This window comes from Mustelus asterias, unplaced genomic scaffold, assembly GCF_964213995.1.
Source record: "Mustelus asterias unplaced genomic scaffold, sMusAst1.hap1.1 HAP1_SCAFFOLD_155, whole genome shotgun sequence".
Taxonomy (NCBI): Eukaryota; Metazoa; Chordata; class Chondrichthyes; order Carcharhiniformes; family Triakidae; genus Mustelus; species Mustelus asterias.
Window position 1 is genome coordinate 267,841 of NW_027590175.1, and position 21,319 is coordinate 289,159.

At 42.3% G+C, this 21,319-nt stretch overlaps 1 gene segment (V, D, J or C); it reads right to left on the minus strand.

The window, feature by feature from the left end:
- Positions 1 to 151: 151 nt before the first annotated feature.
- On the minus strand, positions 152 to 21,011 carry LOC144485156 (Ig heavy chain C region, membrane-bound form-like). The segment is given in 9 exon segments: positions 152 to 687; positions 830 to 954; positions 5,261 to 5,590; positions 6,067 to 6,375; positions 7,266 to 7,571; positions 8,552 to 8,851; positions 19,620 to 19,665; positions 20,444 to 20,766; positions 20,898 to 21,011. Coding segments are annotated over 9 exon segments (1,794 nt in total).
- Positions 21,012 to 21,319: the final 308 nt, after the last annotated feature.

Consider the following 21,319-nt stretch of genomic DNA (forward strand, 5'->3'; position numbering starts at 1 on the left):
TGTCGTCGGGTTGATCAAAATCCAAACAGGATTGATTACAAAGCCCTATCGGTTGAAAGGGGCGTCGTGAGTGAGGGAGCGTTCGGATTGGAAAATCGAGTGATAAGGTTATGCCGTGGAGCTAAGCATGTAGCAACTTCTGAGTCATTTAATTTGTCATTCAAGATTTATTTAAAATTTCACAGAGAACATTTTACAATAAGATACAATTTAAAGTTGACCCCAGGTGAATACACAAACTGAGCGTCACAGTGAGAACATAACATTGTCGCCTAAACTGACAATTGTCTACAACTGTAATTAACTAAAGAAAGAAACAACACTTTGCACTGTATGCTAATACTTGTGACAACAATAAATCAAATCAAATCAAGAAATCAGGGCCTCCACATAAAAGGCAGTGAATAATTCTCAATAAGAAATAACCACTAACTTACACATTAATTTGAACAATGGTGAAACTCCAAATTACAATTATATTGTCGACACGATTATCTCATTCATTTTAAACAGAAACAAAAACGAAATCCAGCTTATATTCTATCTCAGTTATGGATTCGAATCTGTTCACTGAAGGCACATTAACTTTGAGGATCACAATGATAACGTATTTTTATTCCACAGCACCACACTGTGAACGGAGAGATGGGCGAAAACCACAAGATTTCCTAAATTCAATCACCCGACCTGCAAAAGAGAAATAAAATAATTCAACAGCCATTTTATGTGTTTGAGACATTTATCTAAAGGCTCTTCTAAATTGAGACTTCTGGATATTTTTCAAACCTCTCCTATCTGATTCAAATGTGGGTGGATTGAATCATCTCACCTTCACCAGAGTGACGGCAGCGCTGTAGGACATGCTCAGGAAGAACAGGACTATGAATGTCGAAGCAGTTGTCCAGATATTGCTGTTATCATCCTGGTCTTCAATCCAGGTGGATTCTGTGGAATCTACGGGGAGAGGGAATACTTTCAGATTTTTTTTCTCGTCATGGATATTATTTTGGTTATTCATTTTCCCTTCTTAAGGTATTATTTTGTTCTCTGATATACTTTTCAAACCCTATGTGTTATTAACTTAAACGCTTAATAAAATTGTCAATGCATATGTTATTAAATTAATCTCTCTCAGTAATATAATCTACAATTATATAGGACGTTGGTGGGTCCGCACCTGGAGTATTGTGTGCAGCTTTGGTGTTCTTATCTGACGAACAATGTCCTTGCTATAGAGAGAGTAAAGCGAAATTTTACAAGGCTGATTGCTGGGATGCAGTTCTGTCATATGAGGAGAAATTAAGTCGGTTAAGATTATATTCACCGGAGTTTAGAAGACTGAGAGGGGATCTCATAGCAACTTATCAAATTCTAACAGAGTTAGACAGGGTAGATTCAGAAAGGATGGTGGATAAGTCCAGAACTAGCGGTCATGGCTTGAGGATAAGAGGTAAACCTTTTTGAACTGAGGTGAGGAGAAATTTCTTCACCCAGAAGATGGTGAATGTATGGAATTCACTACCACAGAAAATAGTTGAGGACAAAACAATGTATGAATTCAAGCCCTTAGGGCTAAATGGATCAAGGTATATGGGGTGGGGCGAGAATCAGGATATTGAATTCGTTGATCAGCCATTTTCAAAATGAATGGCGGAGCAGCTCGAAGGCGTACACCCGTTTCTAGTTTCTGTGTTACAAATTCCGCACCCGTCCTTCCAATATGTTCCTCATACTGGATTTGAACATATGTATTTGAACATATATTTTATTATTTAACCTTAGGCGATCGTTTAGTCTTGTTTAATTTTGTACCAACTATCAGTAACTAATATTATGAAGACCAAACGACTGAAGATAACTGACGCGGACTGAGCAACTTGGGTCTACATTCTCTTTAGTTTAGAAGAATGAGAGGCGATAACATTGAGACAAAATAATCCGAATGGGTTTCACAAGTTGGACACTGAGATGCTGTTACCTCTGGATGGGGAATTTAAAATAACGGGCGTTTGAATAGGTGTGCTCTCGTTTAGGGCTGAGATGAGGAGACATTCCTTCACTTAGGGATATGACTCTTCTGAGTTGACTGCCCTAGAGGACTGTGGATGCCCCATCATTGAATATTTTTAAGGCTGAGGCAGATATAGTTTTGGTTTATCGGGTAATAAAGGATATGAGAAGTAAGTGGGAACTGGAATAAGAGGCAATATCAGACATCAGCTATTTGAATATTGAAGTAACGCACATTGGACCTCTGGTCAAGTCGTAGAATTATGGAATTACTACAGTGCTGAAGAGGCCATTCGGTCCATCGAGTCTTCACCGAAATTGGACCTAGCCACCCTATCTCCATAACTGCACAATAGTCCCATGGCTAATCCACATACCCTACAATCTTGGGACGCCAAGGGGCAATTTGGCATGGCCAATCTAATTAACCTGTACATTTTTGGACTGTGGGATTAAACGGGAGCTCCTGGAGGAAACCCATGCAGGCACGCAAACTCCGCACAGGCAGCCACCCAATAATGGAATTTAACTTGGGTCCCTGGAGCTGTGAGGCAGCAATGCTAACAATTGAGCCACCAAGCTGCCCTGATAGTATTTATTTTGCTCTTCGAATCGTCCTGGATGATTTTAGAGATAACTTCAGACAGTTATTCATTGAGGTACTGTAAATGATGATCGATAACAGATGGAAAGAATTATACTCTTTGTTTGTTTGGATTTGGCAGTTAATTTATTCACGTCAGTTTCGAAAGGAGAACATGGTTTTAGGCTTTGATACAGCAGCACGGACCCCTTAGTAAAAACAACTGAATTTTAATTTTCCTGAAAGCCTTCCATTTTTGTTTGTGCTTTAGCCTCTGTATATGTGCAAATGGGGATGTACTGATCTGTTTTAATCTTTGTTTGTGTGCCCCTGTGTGTGAGAATGTGTTACGTTACCGTGATGTCGATATAAATATGTTTGAAAGAGATATGTTGACGTTTTTTGTCTTGTAGTCAGAGGACAATGGCACAAACATCAAACGCAAATGGAGCAATAATTAATACTTCACGAGAAAACAGTACATGTTGGTTGACAAGTGGACTGTGATTAGTGGAGACATTCCATGATGAATGTACCAGTTAAACGTTGACTGAGAGTGAACTGCCAAGCTTTGTTTAAGTTCAGAGCAGACACATTCACAGTAATTGGTCAAGTTATTGCCCTGAGAAAGGAATCAGATCTTGGCTGTCTCCTATTTTGTTCAGATGATACAAACACAATGTCTGTATGTGTTATTTATCTCTGCAAAGAATAGGGTGTTGTGCTTTAATGCATGCAGCTTCTCGCACAGTTAGATGCATTGCATTCGCCACTCTCTCCCTAAGAATTATAAATTGCTGTTCCCGTGATAGTTGTTATTCCTGTGAAGAGCCTGGGGAATGCAAGATGAAAAGCTTAAACATCTTTCTTTTTCAGCGATATTCAATTTCTGTTCTGCCATATAGATATCGAAATTAAAGTATGTTTTATTTGGAAATTAAGTCTATCATGTGGATATGTTGACCATGTGTGTATTTTAGTGTTTATCCATCTCTATGAATTAATGTGTGTGTTAATGTGCCGTCTTCTGTGTGTACCCCTTTTCACTGTGAGGGAGTGAATATTTATTGGTGAGTTTATGTGATGGGTCAGAGAATCCGTTGACCTGTGTTTATGGAAGGATGTTAGAGTTTGTTAATGCATGTGTATGAGTGGTCACCCGTGTCAATGTTTATGATAGTCTTAATTGGAATGCTTTAGTTTTAATTTGCGAGGGGGCATGGGTTATTAATGTTTATGTTTGTATTTTCTTCTGGTCTGTGCTGTGTTTGTGGAGATGTATATGTGCGTGTTTATCTCTGTTTCTGTGTGTCTGACAGTACGTGAACATCATTATTATTGCTCCAAGTTTTACTAAATAAACCGAACCGGAACTGTCCCTGTCAGACGATATTAATGGAATATTCGCCTCTTTCTGGGAATTCATGTGGTGTAATGTGAGCTGCAATGTGACAACAAGCTGAATGAAAGAAGCATTTCAATCAGCAGTCCTCAGAACATCAGGGATAGAACGGGAAAAAGCCAGAAGAATGCAAACACCAGTGAAGTTTTCGGCTGTTAGTATTTAATACATCATACCATTAGAAACTTTGAACCAATATAAACTGAGTCCACAGAAATAGGGAGCGGTGCCTTTCCACTCTGTCTCCTTGGCGAGGCGGAGTATAATGGGTTAACCATCGCCCTTTCCCCTCTCTCTGTTGGCACAGTGAGTTTAATGGGTAAACAATTGCTCTTTTCCCCCTCTGTCGGGTAGGTGAGTGGGGACAGTGAGTTAAAAAATCAATTTTCTCGCCTCTCTATCAGGCGAGTTGATGGAGGATTGATTGAACAGCCTCGTGCCCTATCTGCGACTGGGGATGAGAGTTTCCGTTGTTATTCTTGTGTCGCTCTGACTCCAGTCCCCACTGGGTGCGATTCTGCAACGAAGAAATGATCAAAACTTTGATGGGATTGACGAGTCGTCTATATTTAAAAGTGAATCATTTGTTGCTCGGAATTAGAACGTTTTCGCATCAACCAGTAACTGGATGAAATTTGCTGAACTTACTCAGGGTAATCACTGAATTAATTCGCGCCAATCCACCTTAATTCTGTACTCTATCTCAATTTGGAGCGCTGGGTCTCTAAGATTGAGGTTTATTTTTTATGGCTTTTTTTATTAGTGTCACAGTAGGCTTACGGTAACACTGTGATAAATTTTCTGTGTAAATTCCCTAGTCGCTACATACCGTTGCCTGTTCGGGTACACTGGGGAAGAACCTAGCGTGGCCAATGCATCTAAAAAGCACGTCTTTCAAACTATGGGAGGAAACCGAAACAGTCAGAGGAAACCCACGAAGACACGGGGAGAATGTGTAAACTCCACACAGATAGTCACCCAAGCCAGGAATCCAACCCAGGTCCTTGGTGTTGTGAAGTAGTAATGCTAACCACTGTGCCATAGGGAGGCAAGACACTGGTAAGTATCTGCTGTCGGAGGAGCATTTATGCCCATAGCTAACAGAGGAATCAAAATGAATTAGCAGGTTGGATGTTTAACTCATAAGCAGATGAAAAAAGCTTTATTATTTTTCTTGCAGCTCGAAATATAACCAATAAATTCTCATTGACATGAACTAACGGGGTCCACCAGTACAGGAGAAATGTTCACAAAACTGGGTTTACCGCTGGATTTGTCAACTGTTTTGTTGATGATCTTCAAGGGGAGTGCTTCATGTCCCACCACGCAGGAGTAAGAAGTGCCGCTGGCCCACTCCTTCGCTGCAATGGATAACAGGCTGTACATGAAGAAGGAGCCATTCCCGTTCTCCGCCACCACCTCAGTGTTCCTGTAGTTCCCGGGATTCACGGGCTTGTCATTGACGGTCCACTTGACGAAGACCTCTCGCGGTGAGAAATCTCTCACTAAGCAGCTGAGGGAGACGAATTTCTGAGCGGATATTTGTTCTGCCGAGGGCAGGAGGACAGAGACGGACGGTTCCCGCGGATTTGGATCTGCAGAAAATTGCAATAAATGTCAATAAACTGGAGAACTCTGCAAACAATGAAACCACTGGTTAGATATCAGAAAATTATGCTTTGCTTTCGAATTTAAATGTTTCCATTTTTGACTTCCAGCTTCGAGGAGAGGGGAACACAATCGCTTTCTCAAATAACTCGGGGCTAGACTGGAAAGTTTCAGAAAGATTACAACGCAGAAACAGGCTATTCGGCCCAACTGTTCTGCGTTGGGTTTTGTGTACCACACCAGACTACTCCCTACTTATTCGATCATAAACCAATACCATTCTCTTCAGATCACTGTTCATTCATCAACATCCCACGCAAAAATATCTACAGGCCCAGAGCATTTAGTTAGCAGAGTTACCACTCAGAGGAGTGGTAATGCACTGAATACTAAGTATTGAACATTACACTTACACTGGAAATAGACACAGTGACGCATTTATTGCTTCAATCTCTCAGCTCACCTCTTTCCTTGTGGATGGATTTTCTTAAAGGAGTCGGCAGATCCTGATGGCTCACCATGCAGTCAAACACAGCCCCACTCAGCCAGGCTTGTGTCGAGATGTTTAAGTTGCTGACCACGCTGTCAGGATCCTCTTCATGCTTTTCTGCAATCTCTGATTTCAAATAATTCCTGTCTCGGATCCAGGACACGTTGACTCCGGAAGGAGAATTGAAAATGATACAGGTTAAGGTCACGGTCGCCTCGAGTAAGACTTGTTCTATTGGTGGTGGTTGTATTGTCACTGTGGAATCCGGGCACTGGGAAGGACCTGTGAATGAAAAATGAAAATCAACTCGAGTTCTCCTTCAGAAGCAGGACAGCAGTATTCAGCCTAAAGGAGACGAATCGCCTTCGAGTTATCAAACTCTAACTATCGCCTTTCAACTTCTATGGTGAATGGAAAACCAGGTTGCTCTGTGAAATTATTCTCTTTATTAAAGTATTGTAGCAGCGGGATCATTCTCATGAATCAGCATTGCAGCATTCCCACACAAATAGACCATCCTGAACTCAGGAAAAATTAATGGCCGTTGGTTTATAAATAGGGTGGATGCACTTTCCAACATTTTACCCCTACGCTGTGACCTGTGAAACAGTCCGACACCTACTTTTCTCCAAATTTTACCAGCTGTGTCAGGAGAAGCTGACATCAAGTCCGCCTCGGTCACTATATTACTTCAAATTAGAAGGGCGCATTGTTTCAAGGAGAGGCAGTGGCATGGTGGTGTTATCAATGGGTTTGTAACCTAGGGCAAAAGTCTGGGGTCATAGATTCGAATCTCACCACCACAAATGGTCAAATTTGATTTGATTAAAAAACGATATTTAAAAGTCTAACGATCATTATGAAGCCATTGCTGTAAATGGTTCACGAATGCCCTTTTAAAATGTAAATCTGCTGTCTTTATCTTGCTCTGGCATGCATGTGACTCCAGATCCACAGCAACGTCGTCGACTCTTAAGTGCTCTCAGGGATGGGCCATGGAGAACATCTCATGACAGAATAAAAATAATTGCTGATGTGATGAAATTCTGAATGAGGCGCTATCCGACTGCAGCAAACTACATGACAGCTCTATGCTTCGCACGAACTTCAATAAATCTCTAATTCCGATTACCAGATGAATGATTTGTTTCCCCTCGGTTTGCATCCCTTACCCAGAGATCCGGTGATGTTCTGACTCTGAGTGAGTCCTTGATGAGTGACCTGGCAGGTATAGACCGTTTTGCTGGACCATTCCCCAGCGGAGACTGTCAGCCGACTGCTCGCCGAGAAGTTTCCGTTCACTTCACAGGCAGGAGAGGTGACAATTCCTGTATCCACGGGTTGCCCATTCTTCAGCCACTCCACCGTCATTGACTTTGGCTGGAAATCGATGATTGAACAGACGATGGTTGCAAATTTCCTGCTTGTGATTTCTTCACTGGAACTCACGGTGAGGATAACGGTTGGGGGGATGTCGCCTTCAACAAACACACGTTTAGACGTTACTTGAAGGTTCAACTGACAACAAATAAAATTATAACTTTTATTTTAGCACCGGAGCTGCCAATTTGGGAATTATATCCATGGTTTGGTTGAATTGGTAGGGAAATAGCGAATGGAATTCAACCGTCAAAAGTGCCACGCAATGAATTTGGGAGGGCAAACAAAGCAAGGGAATAGTCGATAAAATGGAAGATTTTGAGGGATTGAGGAAATGCAAGACCTTAGAGTGCATGTCCACAGGTCCTTGTAGATGGGAGGGCAACTGGAAAAGTTGATCAAGAAAGCATATCGGATTAGTTCCTCTATTATGTGAGATATTGAATGCAAAAACAGTGATGCAATGATGGAGCTGTATAAAACGCTAGTTAGGCTACGTTTGGAGTTTGCTGTTCAGTTCTGGTCACCACGTTGCAGGAATGACGTTATGGCTCTAGAGAGAGATGACGCTGACAAGAATGTTGCCAGGGACTGAAAATTCCCGCCATGAGGCGAGATTGGATAGGCAGGGGTTTTTCTCCTTAGAAAAAGAGGAGGCTGAGGCGTGACATAATTGTGGTTCACAAAATTAGAAGGGACGTAGGCAGAAATAATTCATTCCCCAAGTCGAGGGCTCAATTACCAGGGAGCATGGTCATTTAAAAGGTCATTACGTCTGCATCTCAGGTGCTTTAACCTGCACGGCTACGGCGCAAGGGCTGGAAAATGGGCTCCAAATGTCTGGCTAGTTTATTTGTTCTCCCTTTTGGCCAGCACAGACATGATGGGCTCAATGGCCTCATTCTGCACAGTAATAGTCCTGTTGTTCTTTGGTTCTGAACAACTTTTCAGTCAGTAGACACTTACTTGGATTTTGAATAATTCAATTTTTTTCAGAATGCTACAGATCAGTTATAACTAAAGCCTTATACAGTTCAATCACAGCGTTCCTGTCTTGCCCAAGTTCCACAACACTTACATTGCATTCCAATGCTCTTGACGGAGTCGCTGTGTCGAACCTCACAGTCGATTTTGCTGCACTCTCCCTCTGACTGGGTGATGGTTAACTGGCTGCTCAGGGTATAGGTTCCCTTCGCGTTTCTCACTGATGGATAAGTCTTAAATCCAGTGGCGATCAGCTGCCCATTTTTCTTCCAGGTCAGTTTGGAGACATCTGGAGAGTAGTCCATCGCCAAACAGCCGTAGGTGATGGAGCCAGCGGAGTTGTGTTGCTGACAGGAAGAGACGAGGCTGTAGAGAGTGGGCGGAGACGGTGTCGCTGGGAAAGAATAGTCGATTCAACAAGTTAGACTATTACCTGCGTTTATTAATTAGTCAAACATATTTATACAAGTATGTTTCTATATTAGGTATAACTCTTGGGGCTAAAGGGATCAGTGGATATGGGTAGTAGGCGGAGTCAGGATATTGATGAGCCGTGATCAAAGTGAATGGTAGAGCAGGGTCAAAGGGCCGAAGAGCCTCCTCTTGCTTCTATTTTCTATGTTTGAACGTCACAATTTGACTAGAATTATGAACTTAAGTTAATATTTCCCGATTAAAACCTACGCACACCTTTGAGCTTCTGTTACTCCTATCATTTGGGAATCGCCATCTTTGGAGAAACTCACATCACTGTCTCCACCTCTATCAGATTGGAAAGAGAAAAAACATTTTGATGTCATCGTAATGACATACCATTCACTGGATTAACAGAGAAGTGTAAAGAGTTTCTCCATTACTTCAGGCACTACCTATTTCTCAAACAACAGAAGTTGTCTCTTCATTCATATCAGCCACTCGCCTGATGAAAGAGCTCCAAAAGCTCACGATTGCAAATAAGCCTGTTGGAGTTCAACCTGGTGTTGTCAGACTCCTTACTGTGCCCACCCCAACCTAGCGTCGGCATATCCACATTGTAGTTTTGGACATTGCCTGTGTTCAAACTAACTGATGCCCCTTCCTCTCTCCAACTCACTGCCCCTCACTCCACAAAACGAAGATTGGTGACTTTGCTTCAAAACTACCTTCGGAATGAATACTTACTGAATGACCAGGAAACTCTCAATGTGATTACAAATTCAAATAATTGCAACATTGACGAATTGAAGGGTCATACATTAATAGCAAGAGTTGGCCATTCGGGCCCTGAAGTCTCCTCCATTATTCACTGAGATTACAGATGATCTGGTTGTGGTGCTAGGTCTATTTTGCACATCCTCACTCCGCCCGTCGATCACCCGCTCTCTGCCCATTTTCCCCGACTCTCTGCGCTTTCCTCTGGCTCTCTGCTATTCCCTCTAGCTCTTTTCCCCTTTCACCCGGCTCTCCGCACTTCCACCTGGCTCTCTACACTTCCCTCCAACTCTGTCCCCTCTCCCCCGGCTCCCTGCCCTTTCCCTCAGCTCCCTACCCTTTCCTCTGGCTCTCTGCCCTTTCCCCCTGACTCCCTGCCTTTCCCCTTGACTCTCTGCCCTTTCCTCTGGGCTCTCTGTCCTTTCCCCGGCCTCCATGCCCTTTATCCTGGCTCTCTCCTCTTTCCCTGGTCTCTCTGTCCTTTCTCCTGGTTCTCTGCCCTTTCACCTGACTCCCTGCCCTTTCTATTAGCTCTCTGCCCTTTCTTCTGGCTCTCTGCACTTTCTCCTGACTCTCTGCCCTTTCCCGGCTCTCAGCCTTGTTGCCCGGCTGTGGGCCCATTCCCCAGGCTCTCTGCCCTTCCCCCCCGGCTCTCTGCCCTTTAGCACGCCTCCTGTTCTCCCTGGCTCTTTGCCATTGTCCTTGGCCCTGAGCCCCCAGGGATTCCCCCCAGCTCTCCACATTCGCAGGGCAGCTCCCACATTTGAACACCAAACTGCCGCTTGAGATCTTTCTTCTCTCTCGTTGCAGACCTCAACACACAGATTTAGCGAGTGTGAGTGAGAGAATGTGAGTGCGTGAGGGTGAGTGATTGAAGGAGTGAGAGTGGATGAGTGATGGTGTGTGAGTGACGGAAGGTGGGTAAGTGAGGGTGAGTGAGTGAAGTTCTTTCAGTGAGGATGAGTGATTGAGGGTGAGTGAGTGAGTGTGGGTGAGGGTGAGAGAGCGTGAGTAAACGAGGGTGTGTGAGAGAGGGTGGGTGAGTGAAGGTGGCTGAATGTGTGAGTGAAGGTGGGTGAGTGAGTGTCGGTAAGAGAGAATGAATGAGGGTGAGTGAGTGAGGATGCGTGAAGGTTAGTGAAGGTGGGTGAGTGAGAGCGAGTGAATGAGGGTGAGGAGTGAATGTGACTTAGTAAGTGAGGGTGAGAGAGTGAGTGAGTCAGGGTGTGTTATTGAGGGTGGTGTGTGAGAGTGTGTGAGGGAGAATGAATGCGGATGGGTGGATGAGTGAAGGTGAGTGAGTAAAGGTGTTTGACTGAGGATGAGTGATTGAGGATCTGTGAGTTAGGGTGGGTGAACGTGAGTGACGGTGAATATGTGAGGGTGTGTGAGTGAATGTAGGTGCGTGAGTCTCAGTGAGTTTGAATGGGTCAGGTGGCGTACGTGAGAGAGAGAGGGTAATTGAGCTTGAGTGTGTGGGGGTGCGTCTGGGTGAGTGAGGGAGGGTAAGTGCGGTGAGTGAGTGAGGGTGAGTGAGAGAGATTGAGACTGGATGAGTGAGGGAGGGTAAGTGTGGTGAGTGAGTGAGAGTGATTGAGACTGGATGAGTGAAGGTGGGTAAGTGGGGTGAGTGAGGGTGAGTGAGAGTGAGTGAGACTGGATAAGTGAGGGTGGATAAGTGGGCTGAGTGAGTGAGACTGGGTGAGTGAGGGTGGGTTAGTGGGATGAGTGAACGAAGGTGACTATGAGTGTTGGTGAGTGACTGAGGCTCTGAGTGAGTGACTGAGGGTTAGTGAGTGAGGTTGAGTGAGTGATAGCGTGTGAGTGTGGGTGACTGAGTGACAGTGAGTGAATGAGGATGAGTGAGTGAGGGTGCGCGAGGGCGAGTGAGTCTGAGTGAGTGAGTGAGTGCTGGTGAGTGAATGAGGGTGTGAATGTGAGTGAATGAGGGTGAGTGAGTGAGGATGGGTGAGAGTGAGAGAGCAAATGTGTGTGAGTGATTTTGAGTGAGTGAGGGTGTGAGGGTGTGAGGTTGAGTGACTCAGGGTGAATGAGGATCAATGAGTTTCTGAGGTTGAGTGCGTGAGATTGAGTGTGTGAAGTTAAGTGTATGAGATTGAGTGCATGAAATTGAATGTGTGAGGGTGGATGAGTGAGCAAGGGTGAGTGAGTTGGGATGAGTGAGTTGGGATGAGTGAGTTGGGATTTGTGAGTGGGGATGAGTGAGCGAGAGTGTGTCAGCGAGGGAAGGTGGGTAAGTGAGGGTGAGTGAGTCAAGTTCTTTGAGTGCAGATGAAACATTGAGGGTGAGTGAGTAAATGTGGTTGAGGGTGAGAGAGTCAGTGGGCCACCTCCACCTCTTCCTCTCCATCGATCTTTTCCCGATTCTCCACATTGATCAGCTTTCTGTAACAGGGATGTGTAAACCACCGGGCAGCTGCTTTAATGTCGGTGTCTTTCTTCAAGAAACACGTACCAGTGAACATATAGTCAGACTGAGGGAGCTGTAGGGAAGCTGACAGCAAAACTAGGATGCGTCGCACAGGAATCAAACACCAAGTTTACACCAGTATTGGGGAGCCAGGCGGCCTTGGTCTCAGCCAATTCCCTTCTTATTTTTTGGGTGTTTTTGTCCGGTGTAACACATGGAAATTCCAACTTCTGACCTCATGTTGGAGGGTATTGTCACTGTTGAAGCAGTAGAATATTGTTGGTCCCAGAACAGTCCCCTGCCGAAATCCTGCAGTGAAATCTGAACTTAGATGTTTGACCTCCAACCACCAATACCATGTTGCTTTGTGCTAAGTATGACTCCAAACAGAGAAGAATTTCCCGCCGATTCTTATTGACTAGTTTTACTCGGGCCCCTTGATCCCACCCTCATTCAAATGCTACCGGGGTGGGGGGGGGGGGGGGTAGGGGGGGGGGGCTATCGGGGTGGGGGGGTATCGGGTGGGGGGGGGGCGGTGGCGGTGGCACGGTGGCACAGTTATTAGCGCTGCTGCCTTAGAGTTGGATTCCCGACTTGGGTCACTGTCTGTGTGGAGTTTGCAAGTTCCCCCCGTGTCTGTTTGGGTTTCCTTAGGGTGCTCCTGTTTCCTCCCACAGTCCAAAGATGTGCGGGTTCGGTGGATTGGCCGTGCTAAATTGCCCCTTAGTGTCAGGGGGACTAGTTAGGGTAAATACATGTGGTTATGGGGATAGGGCTTTGGTGGGATTGCTGTTGGTGCAGACTCGATGGGCTGAATGGCCTCCTTCTGCACTGTAGCATCCTATGATTCTACTCCATGGTGTCAAGGACAGACACTCTGACGTATGTGAGATTGAAAGTGTGTGTGAGAGAGAGAGAAAGAGAGAGAGAGTGTGTGTGTGTGTGTGTGAGAGAGAGAGAGAGAAAGGGAGATAGAGATAGAGAGATAGAGAGAAAGAGAGAGAGAGAGAATGTGTGTGTGAGAAAGAGAGAGAAAGGGAGAGAGAGAGATAGAGATAGAGAGAGAGAGATAGAGAGAAAGAGAGAGAGAGAATGTGTGTGTGAGGATGCCTGTGTATGATAGAATGCGTTTGCACGTGGGTGAGACAGTGGGCTGTGCGTGCAAGAGGAGAGAGTGTGCGTGAGGGAAAGGATATGTGAGATAATGTGTGTGTGAGAGACAGAATGTGTGTTTGAAGAATTATTCTTTGTGTGTGACAGTGTGTCTCTTCTTGAAAATGTATGTGTGGAGGGGCGGGGAGAGTGTGTGTGGGGAGTCTGTGTGAAAGAGTACTTCTGTGTGTGAGTGTGTGTATGTTGATGTGAAAGGGAGTGTGTCTATTTGAGATACACGATGTCTGTGAAAGAGAGTGTGTGTGCCTGAGAGGGAGGTTATGTGTGTGGGAGAGTGTTGTGTTCATGTGAAAGACAGTGTGTGTGAGAGGGAGTGCCTATTGGAAAGCAAAATAATATGTTCATCAGTGTGTGAAACTGTGCATGGGATGGCGTGTGAGTGCGAAAGATGTGTACAATGTGTGTGGGAGATAGAAGCAATGTGGGGTGTTTGAGTGTATGTGTGTGTGTGTGTGTGTGTGTGTGTGTGTGTGTGGAGGGGCGGGGAGAGTGTGTGTGAGCGAGAAAAAGTGTGAAACTTAGACAGAATGGATGCGTGAGTGTGTGTGAGAAATGACTGTTGAGAGAACATGTGTCTGTGATAGGTGGAGTGTTTAAAGAGAGATACATTGGATATACATGTGTGTTCGTGTGTAAGAGAAGGAGAGACTGTGTGCGAGATTGTGTGCGTGTGAAAGGGAGGGTGTTTGTGAGAGACAGTGTTTGAGAGCAAGATTGTGCGTGTGTGAGATAATGTGTAACGGATTGAGCGTGTGAAAGAGGGAGAAATATGTACCTGTGTGAGAGAATGCGTGTGCAAGTGTCCGTATGAGAGAGAGAGAGCATGGGAATGTGTGTGAGATTAAGTGAGAGTGTACGGAAGAGGGAATGTGAGAGGCATAGTGCATGTGTGTGTGTGAGAGAGAGAATGTGTGCGCGAGACTGTGCTTGTGTGAGAGACTGTGTCTGTGTGTAAGAGTGTGTGTTAGAGTGTGTGCATGTTCTATGTTTGTGAGAGAGTGTTTGTGAGAGAGCCAGTGTGTGAGAGCAAGAATGTAGAGGTGTGAGATAGTGTGTGCAAGAGAAATAGAAATATGTGCGTGTCTGTGAGCGAGAGAGAGATGCGTGTGCAAGAGGAATTGTGAGAGAGCGTGTGAAGAAATGTGAGACAGCTTGAGCATGTGTGACAGAGAGTGGGGGAGAGAGTGCATGTGAGAGTGCGTGCGCGAGAGTGTGAGACTGCTTATGTGAGAGTGTGTGTCTGTGTATAAGAGAGAATGCGTGGGTGTGTGGGATGTGATTGCTTTTGTGTATAGGGGTGTGAGAGATTGATGGAGAGAGCGAGAGGAAGTATGTATTTGTATTTGAGAGAATGCATGTGTAACGTGAGAGAGAGAGAGAATGTGTATGGGTGTGTGAGAGAGATCGTATGAGAGAGAAAGTAAGTGTGAGTATGTATGTGTGTGTGCATGTGTGAGAGTATATGAGAGTGTGTATGTGTGTATTTATGTGTGTGAGAGTGTGTGTGACGTGTGAAAGTCTATATCTAGTTAATTCAGTTTGGAAATGCACCTTCACTCCAGACAAACTCACCCACTCTCACAGTAAATGGGAGTAACAAGTGAGCACAATATGGAGCGCGGGGCAAGGGTTGGAAAAACATTTAAATCTTTCACAATCAGTCGCAATTGAATAATTTCCGCTTTTCTCAATGAGCGAAAACTGTAAAAACTTTTTTAAAAATGACACAATCCAGGGCAAAGCCACCCACAAGATTATGCGCCCCCTCATTCACCCTATTCGCTCTCTCCATCACTGACAAGCAGTGTCAGCAGTTTGTATTATATACAAGATGCACTGCAGCAACTCACCAAGGCTCCATAGTAAACACTGTCCAAACCCGCTGCCTTTACATCCTAACAGGTCAAGGGCAGCAGTCACATAAACACGACCACCTGCAAGCTCCCCTCCAAGACACACACCATCCTGACTTGAAACAGTATCTCAGTTCCTTCACAGTAGCTGGGTCAAAATCCTGGAATTTCCTGCCTAACAGCACGGCGGATGCCTGCAGCATATGGACTGCAGTTATTCAAGAATGCTTCACATCAACACTTTCATCAAGGAACAATAAGGGAAGATTAAAAATTCTGGCCGAGCAAATGACTCTAAAATGTCTTTAGAAGATTAAAAATAAGATGCAAAAGAATTTGACCCTTCAACTGTCATACCAAACAGGTCAGGGACTGCTATAGTAAGGAGCACAATATAGTAAATCTCACTTTGCATTTGCTCATCGAACATTCCCAAGGTCGGTACATCAAAGCTTAAAAATCACCGAAATCTCCCTCTCCAGTCTGACGTTTCTGCTCTGCCTGATGGTCACAATATGCTTTAGGGATCTCATTTCTGAGACTACAAGTCAAACATCAAGTCAAACTGTCATGTTTCTCACAGTTACAAGTTTATAAAGAAATAAATCAAATTTCACTCCCTGAAATACAGCAGAAGGAACCAGAAGGTTTGCAACCAGCCAGGCAGATTCCTGGTCCCAGCACAGTGACCACGCGCACAGAAACAGAACAGACACAAACGGTGCAACAATCCAGTGCCCAGCAGATAGATCTGTTCAATCTGTCAATTTCATTCAAACTGTTGGATTCTAATTGATCAATGGTCAACTTACAACAACAGAAAATCAATAACCTATGTTAAATTAAACTGATATTCATTTCACAACTCCTTTCGACTTTTAATTATTTCTCTGTCTCACTTCTCGAAAACTATGTAAAAATGTAATTTCGCTGAAAATAAGCAATCAAAAATAACAGGTTCAGGACAGTTCAATGTCCCTAACAGAGACGCAGTGACACAATAAGAAGTAAACAAATCAAGAAACATTTACATTAAAAATCATTATCTGATTCGAGTTAATTTCTTAACTAAATTAATGAACAAAATAATCAAGGCAAAACACTTTATCGAGCTGAGCATAGCTGAGTAAAGAAATGTTTTGTTTCTGAATTCATTTTCGATACAATTAAATATTCTCAAAACGGATTGTATTTTGCACGCCTGTACAGTATCCAAGTTCTTTTGTTTTAAATTAATCAGCACCAATATTATATTTTAAGTTATTGTTAATTGCCAGTTAGTTCTCTTATCAGCTGATTTGAACTCTGTAATAAAATGAGTTTTCAATCATTCAAAACGCGCTTCTACCTCCAGCATTGTTAAATAATTAGGTTACAATTAAATCTTATACAATGTTAAACAATAGTTTCAAATTACTGAATGGAAACATTCAGAATCTGTCATTCATTTACTTAAATCCAATCACATTGTAATATTTTACTTTTCCACTTTTACTACAAATGTCGTTTTATAACCTAGAAACGTGTTAAAAATGCATACTTCTGAATTTGTATAGGCTGTAACGGCCTGGCAGTTTGAAATCAATAATAATGCATTCTAGATTTATAAAGTTAGACCATCCATATAACTTAATTACTGAACACATTGTTTAATTAAAGAAAATCTGAATTAAACAGTGCAAACACAAAGAGGACAATTGATTCAAATCCTCTAAAGCACGATGCAGAATATAAGTCCAGACTTTTTCTTCATTATAATATTTAACAAGTATTAAACATAAGGTTCAGATATAATCAATTCTTCTATTCTGTCATTTATTCTTCCCATAATTCTATCCTGAGTTCAGCAGTAATGGGAGACATGATGTTATTATTAAGTGCAGAGCTAATATTATTTTTATAATATCAGAATATTTTTATATAAATTAATCTTTTTGAATTTCAAGCATTAACTTATCCATCTCTAGCCAGTTTGTGTTGACACTTTACTACAATTCAAACACAATCATATGAAAAATTGCTCGAGTGTCAGCGAATTTCACCTGTCAGAAAACTCTGTTCGCTCTGTCAAGTTTATACAAACTCTTTGATTCTAATTGATCAAAGGTCAAATTACAATAACAAAAAAAATCAATACATATTTTAAATTAACCTGATGTTCATTTCAAAACTCCCTTCGCCTTTTAACTATCTCTCCCTGTCTGTCTCAAATCCCGAAAACTGGGCAAAAATGTATTTTTTCTGAAAATGAGCACATCAAATATAAAAGATTCAGGGTAGTGTAATGTCCCTAACAGAGATACGGTGACACAGTAAGAATTGTAATTCATGATTTATTTTAATCTGTAAGCATCAGTTAACATGAATAAAAGTCCTAACATCTAATTATTTTATTTTTCCGAAACCTGTTTACTTTACCCCTACAAGAATTTTCAAACGCAGTTTTATTTTCATTTAGCCAGAAAACGTGTAACCGTTCAGTATCACTGAGTTGAACCAATACAGAAACAATTGAGAAACACCAAACCATTTCACAAATTTTGAGATGAGATTAGTAATTAATTATCTCGGTATCCAATTACAAATTACTTGGAAGGAATAATCTTGTTGCGATTGCGCAGAAAAAAAATGTAGTATTCGGATACAAAAATAGCCAAAAAGCAACGTCTTATTCTGCAAAACTCGTATTCCAGTGAATGCGAACTTAATCTGGGATATAACGACTAATGCAAAGTATCTTGTTCAGCTGAGAGCTGCTGTGGAAACAGCATGTTATCATTGAAATAATTTCTGGAATTGTCACAAAATATTTGCAGTCTGGAAAATTTTCTGGTCATGTTAATAGTGTGAAAAGCACAACAGAACTATTAAAGGGGATGACTGCTAAATTATATCAATACAAAGTAATCTTTGGTGAATATGGAGTTATATTACCGATTAATAATTGTTTGATTTATATTAATTTTACTATTAAACTTGTTAATGAGAAGTTTGTGATTGCAGCAACGACGTAGTGTCCGAATGAGCGTTGTACGTCATGATTTATTTTAATTTGTAAGCGTTAGTTAAAATTTATAAAAATGCTGTAATATCTTTATTTTAGTTTTTTTCCAAAACCTGCTCCTTTTCTCCCGACAAGGATTTTCAAACTCAAAGATTGTTTGCGTTCAACCAGAAAACGTCTAACCGCTCAGTGGCACCGAGTTTGAACAATGCAGAAATAATGCAGCAAAGCCAAACTATTTCACAAATTTTAAACATTCATAGTGACCAAACCACAGAATCTCCTCAACGGAAACACACCAAAACACATCAATGAGGGAATGAATCCGTTTCATGGAGAAACAGCTCAATTATCCATTGAACAGAATCAAATGCAACATTGCAAGAAAATCTCAATATCGAATCTAGCAAACCAGCTCTTAACCAATTGTTAAAGGAAACATAAATCTGGAATAATAACAATAGCATTGCGAGGAGATGGAATATGCCCAACAAATTAGTATTGAAACGTTATCACATTTTATTCAGGTTGGAATATATTTCAAACATATTTAAACATTTGGATGGTAAAAGCTCCAGCCATCAAATGCCACCGAGATTAAACATTGCAGGTACCTCAGATTGTGAATGCCGTGACAAACTATGTTCTGAACGAGCGGCGTAAACCGTGGTTTAGTTTAACTTGCTTAAAATTTTAAAAATACAAACACACTAAAGCCTGTCTGTTTTCTGCCTGCACTCATGCGTCAAGCAATTGTAAACCCGCAGACTGTTCATATTCAATCACAAAGCGTGTAACAGCTGTGTCACCGAGTTTAAACAATGCAGAAACACCAAACTATTTCACAAATTTTACTTACTTAAAGTCACCCAGATACATAATCTCCTCACCAGAAAAAACGCACCACTGAGAGTCTGAACCCCGCTTCCTGCAGAAGCAGCTCAATTCTACAAACACTTTCAACAGAATCAAATGTAACATTGACAGAAATTTTTAATATAAATTCCAGCCAATCCACCCATCACCAAAGTAATTAATGTTTATAATAAGCAGAAATATTGCATAGCAGCACCAGCACTGCTAGTGAGTGGAACATGTTCACTGGATTAATCTAGAAATTTTAGAACTTTTTTAAAATATTGGGTTAGATTTCAAACACTTGTGCAGTTGATGGTACAACCCGCAGCCACTAGATGTCACCGAGATTAAACATGACCGACACGCTGAATTGTTTAACAGACGTCAGGCTTTTAAAGTAACCCAGCCACACAGTAGCCTCAAAAGATAAACACAAAATCACAATAATTAGGGATTGAATCGCTCAGCAGCCTCTATTGTCAAGAAACAGCGGAATTCTCGAACCCCTTTGCAGCAGAATCACAGGAAACATTGTAAAAATTCTCAATCCACCAAACCCACATTTAAGTAAACGAATTGATTATTAGTATAGACAAAAATATAAAACAAAGACACATGTAAACCAATTATTCAATAAGTGCATCGCTCTTACCTGCAGTCACCGTCACCATGGTACCTTGTCCCCAGTAGTCGAAGTAGTCACAGTGTCACATTCCCTGGGCTGTGTCGTACAATAACCGTCCCTGCACAAAATAGACACAAAACCACCATTATTTTAAATATTCACAAACCAGAGGAAAAGCAAAGTCAATTAATGTTCATTAAATTATAATTGTATTTCTGGATACCATTCTCCATTTATAAATGAGCCGAATGTTTTATATTTCACAGCGGAACACATGAACATGTTATTGATAAACACCAACCGATAATTGAGTAATTATCACAGATTTTCCATGTTCATTCTCATCATGTGGTCAGTGCTGGACATAAATAATACTGTCCTGTGATTAAAGTTGGAATTTAAAAGTGACACTGATCCAGCCTCAATCAATTAGTGCTGAGGTGTTTTTGTATTGACAGTAACTGCTGTGCCATTCCAGTTATCACAGTGAGACACAGCATGACAAATACTGCGGCAGATTATTAACTGTAAAATGCAGATAGGTCATTTCACTGCTATTTCAAAAGTCTGTTTCCATGTCGTTTAAGAATGAGTCAGTGAGATATTTCAATTTTTACTGGTCATGATATTGATAAAGGGGAATTAGAAACTTTTACACTCTCCGTGCACATTCAGCATGTAAATCAATAACAATAAAGTTGAAGTATTTTATATCTTTTAAAAAACAATGCTGCTTCTACCTATTATTTTGTCTATTCCTCATTTTGTTTAGCATTCGGCAGTGGCACTGGTCACATATTTAAGCAAAGTCTTTCTCTGAGGTTTTTGTATGAGGATGTCGCTGTGCTCAGCACTGTGACCCACTGCTGTATTGCACAGTAATAGATGGCGGTGTCTTCAATCTTCAGGCTCATCATGTCCAAAACGAAGATGCTCCTTGAAATGTCTTTGGACGGAGTAAATCGATTCTGAATCCCTGGGGCGTAGTAGATGGTGTTAGATGAAGTGTAGTAGAGAGTCAGCCACTCCAGCCCCTGTCCGGGAACCTGCCGGATCCAGCCCATCCAGTCGCTGCCAAGATTGAAGCCGCTGGTTTTACAGGTCAGTTTGAGGGAGCCTCCTGGACGCCCGGTCTCTGCCTCTGGCTGAGTCAACACAACCTCCGACTGAACACCTGTAAAAATATATCAAAAACCCCGAGGATTAATCCGGGTGAAATGATTGCTGATTCTGCAACAATCCAGAGATAGACTAACACTGAGACAGTAGCAGTCAGGCTTGCACAATAAAAAAAAATCTACTCACCGGATAAGAAAGTCAGCAAGAAACTGAGAGAAATCGCCGACCTCATCCTTCTGGTAAATTGGGGGAAATGGTTGTGTCAGAAACTCAGTGAACAAACCAGCTCCCGGACTGTTGGATTCCGGTCCCAGTGAGCGGCATTTAAATACCCGGCAGAAGGGGGCGGCTTTCCAGGCGCCGCCTGTTGATTCCCTGCTGGAGGCGGCGACAGGATCCAGGTCCCACCTTCCACACCCCAACAGAATGGACTTCCAGATTTACAATGGGTGAATATTAAAATGGCCATTTTATCTGTATCGGGATATTTGTTTGGCTGAATATGTTCAATGTATTGTCTCCATTATTGCTGATGGTGATATTGCAATTCATCATTTCTTTATTTGAAATAACTGATTCCATTGTAAATATGGTGATTTTATTACCAC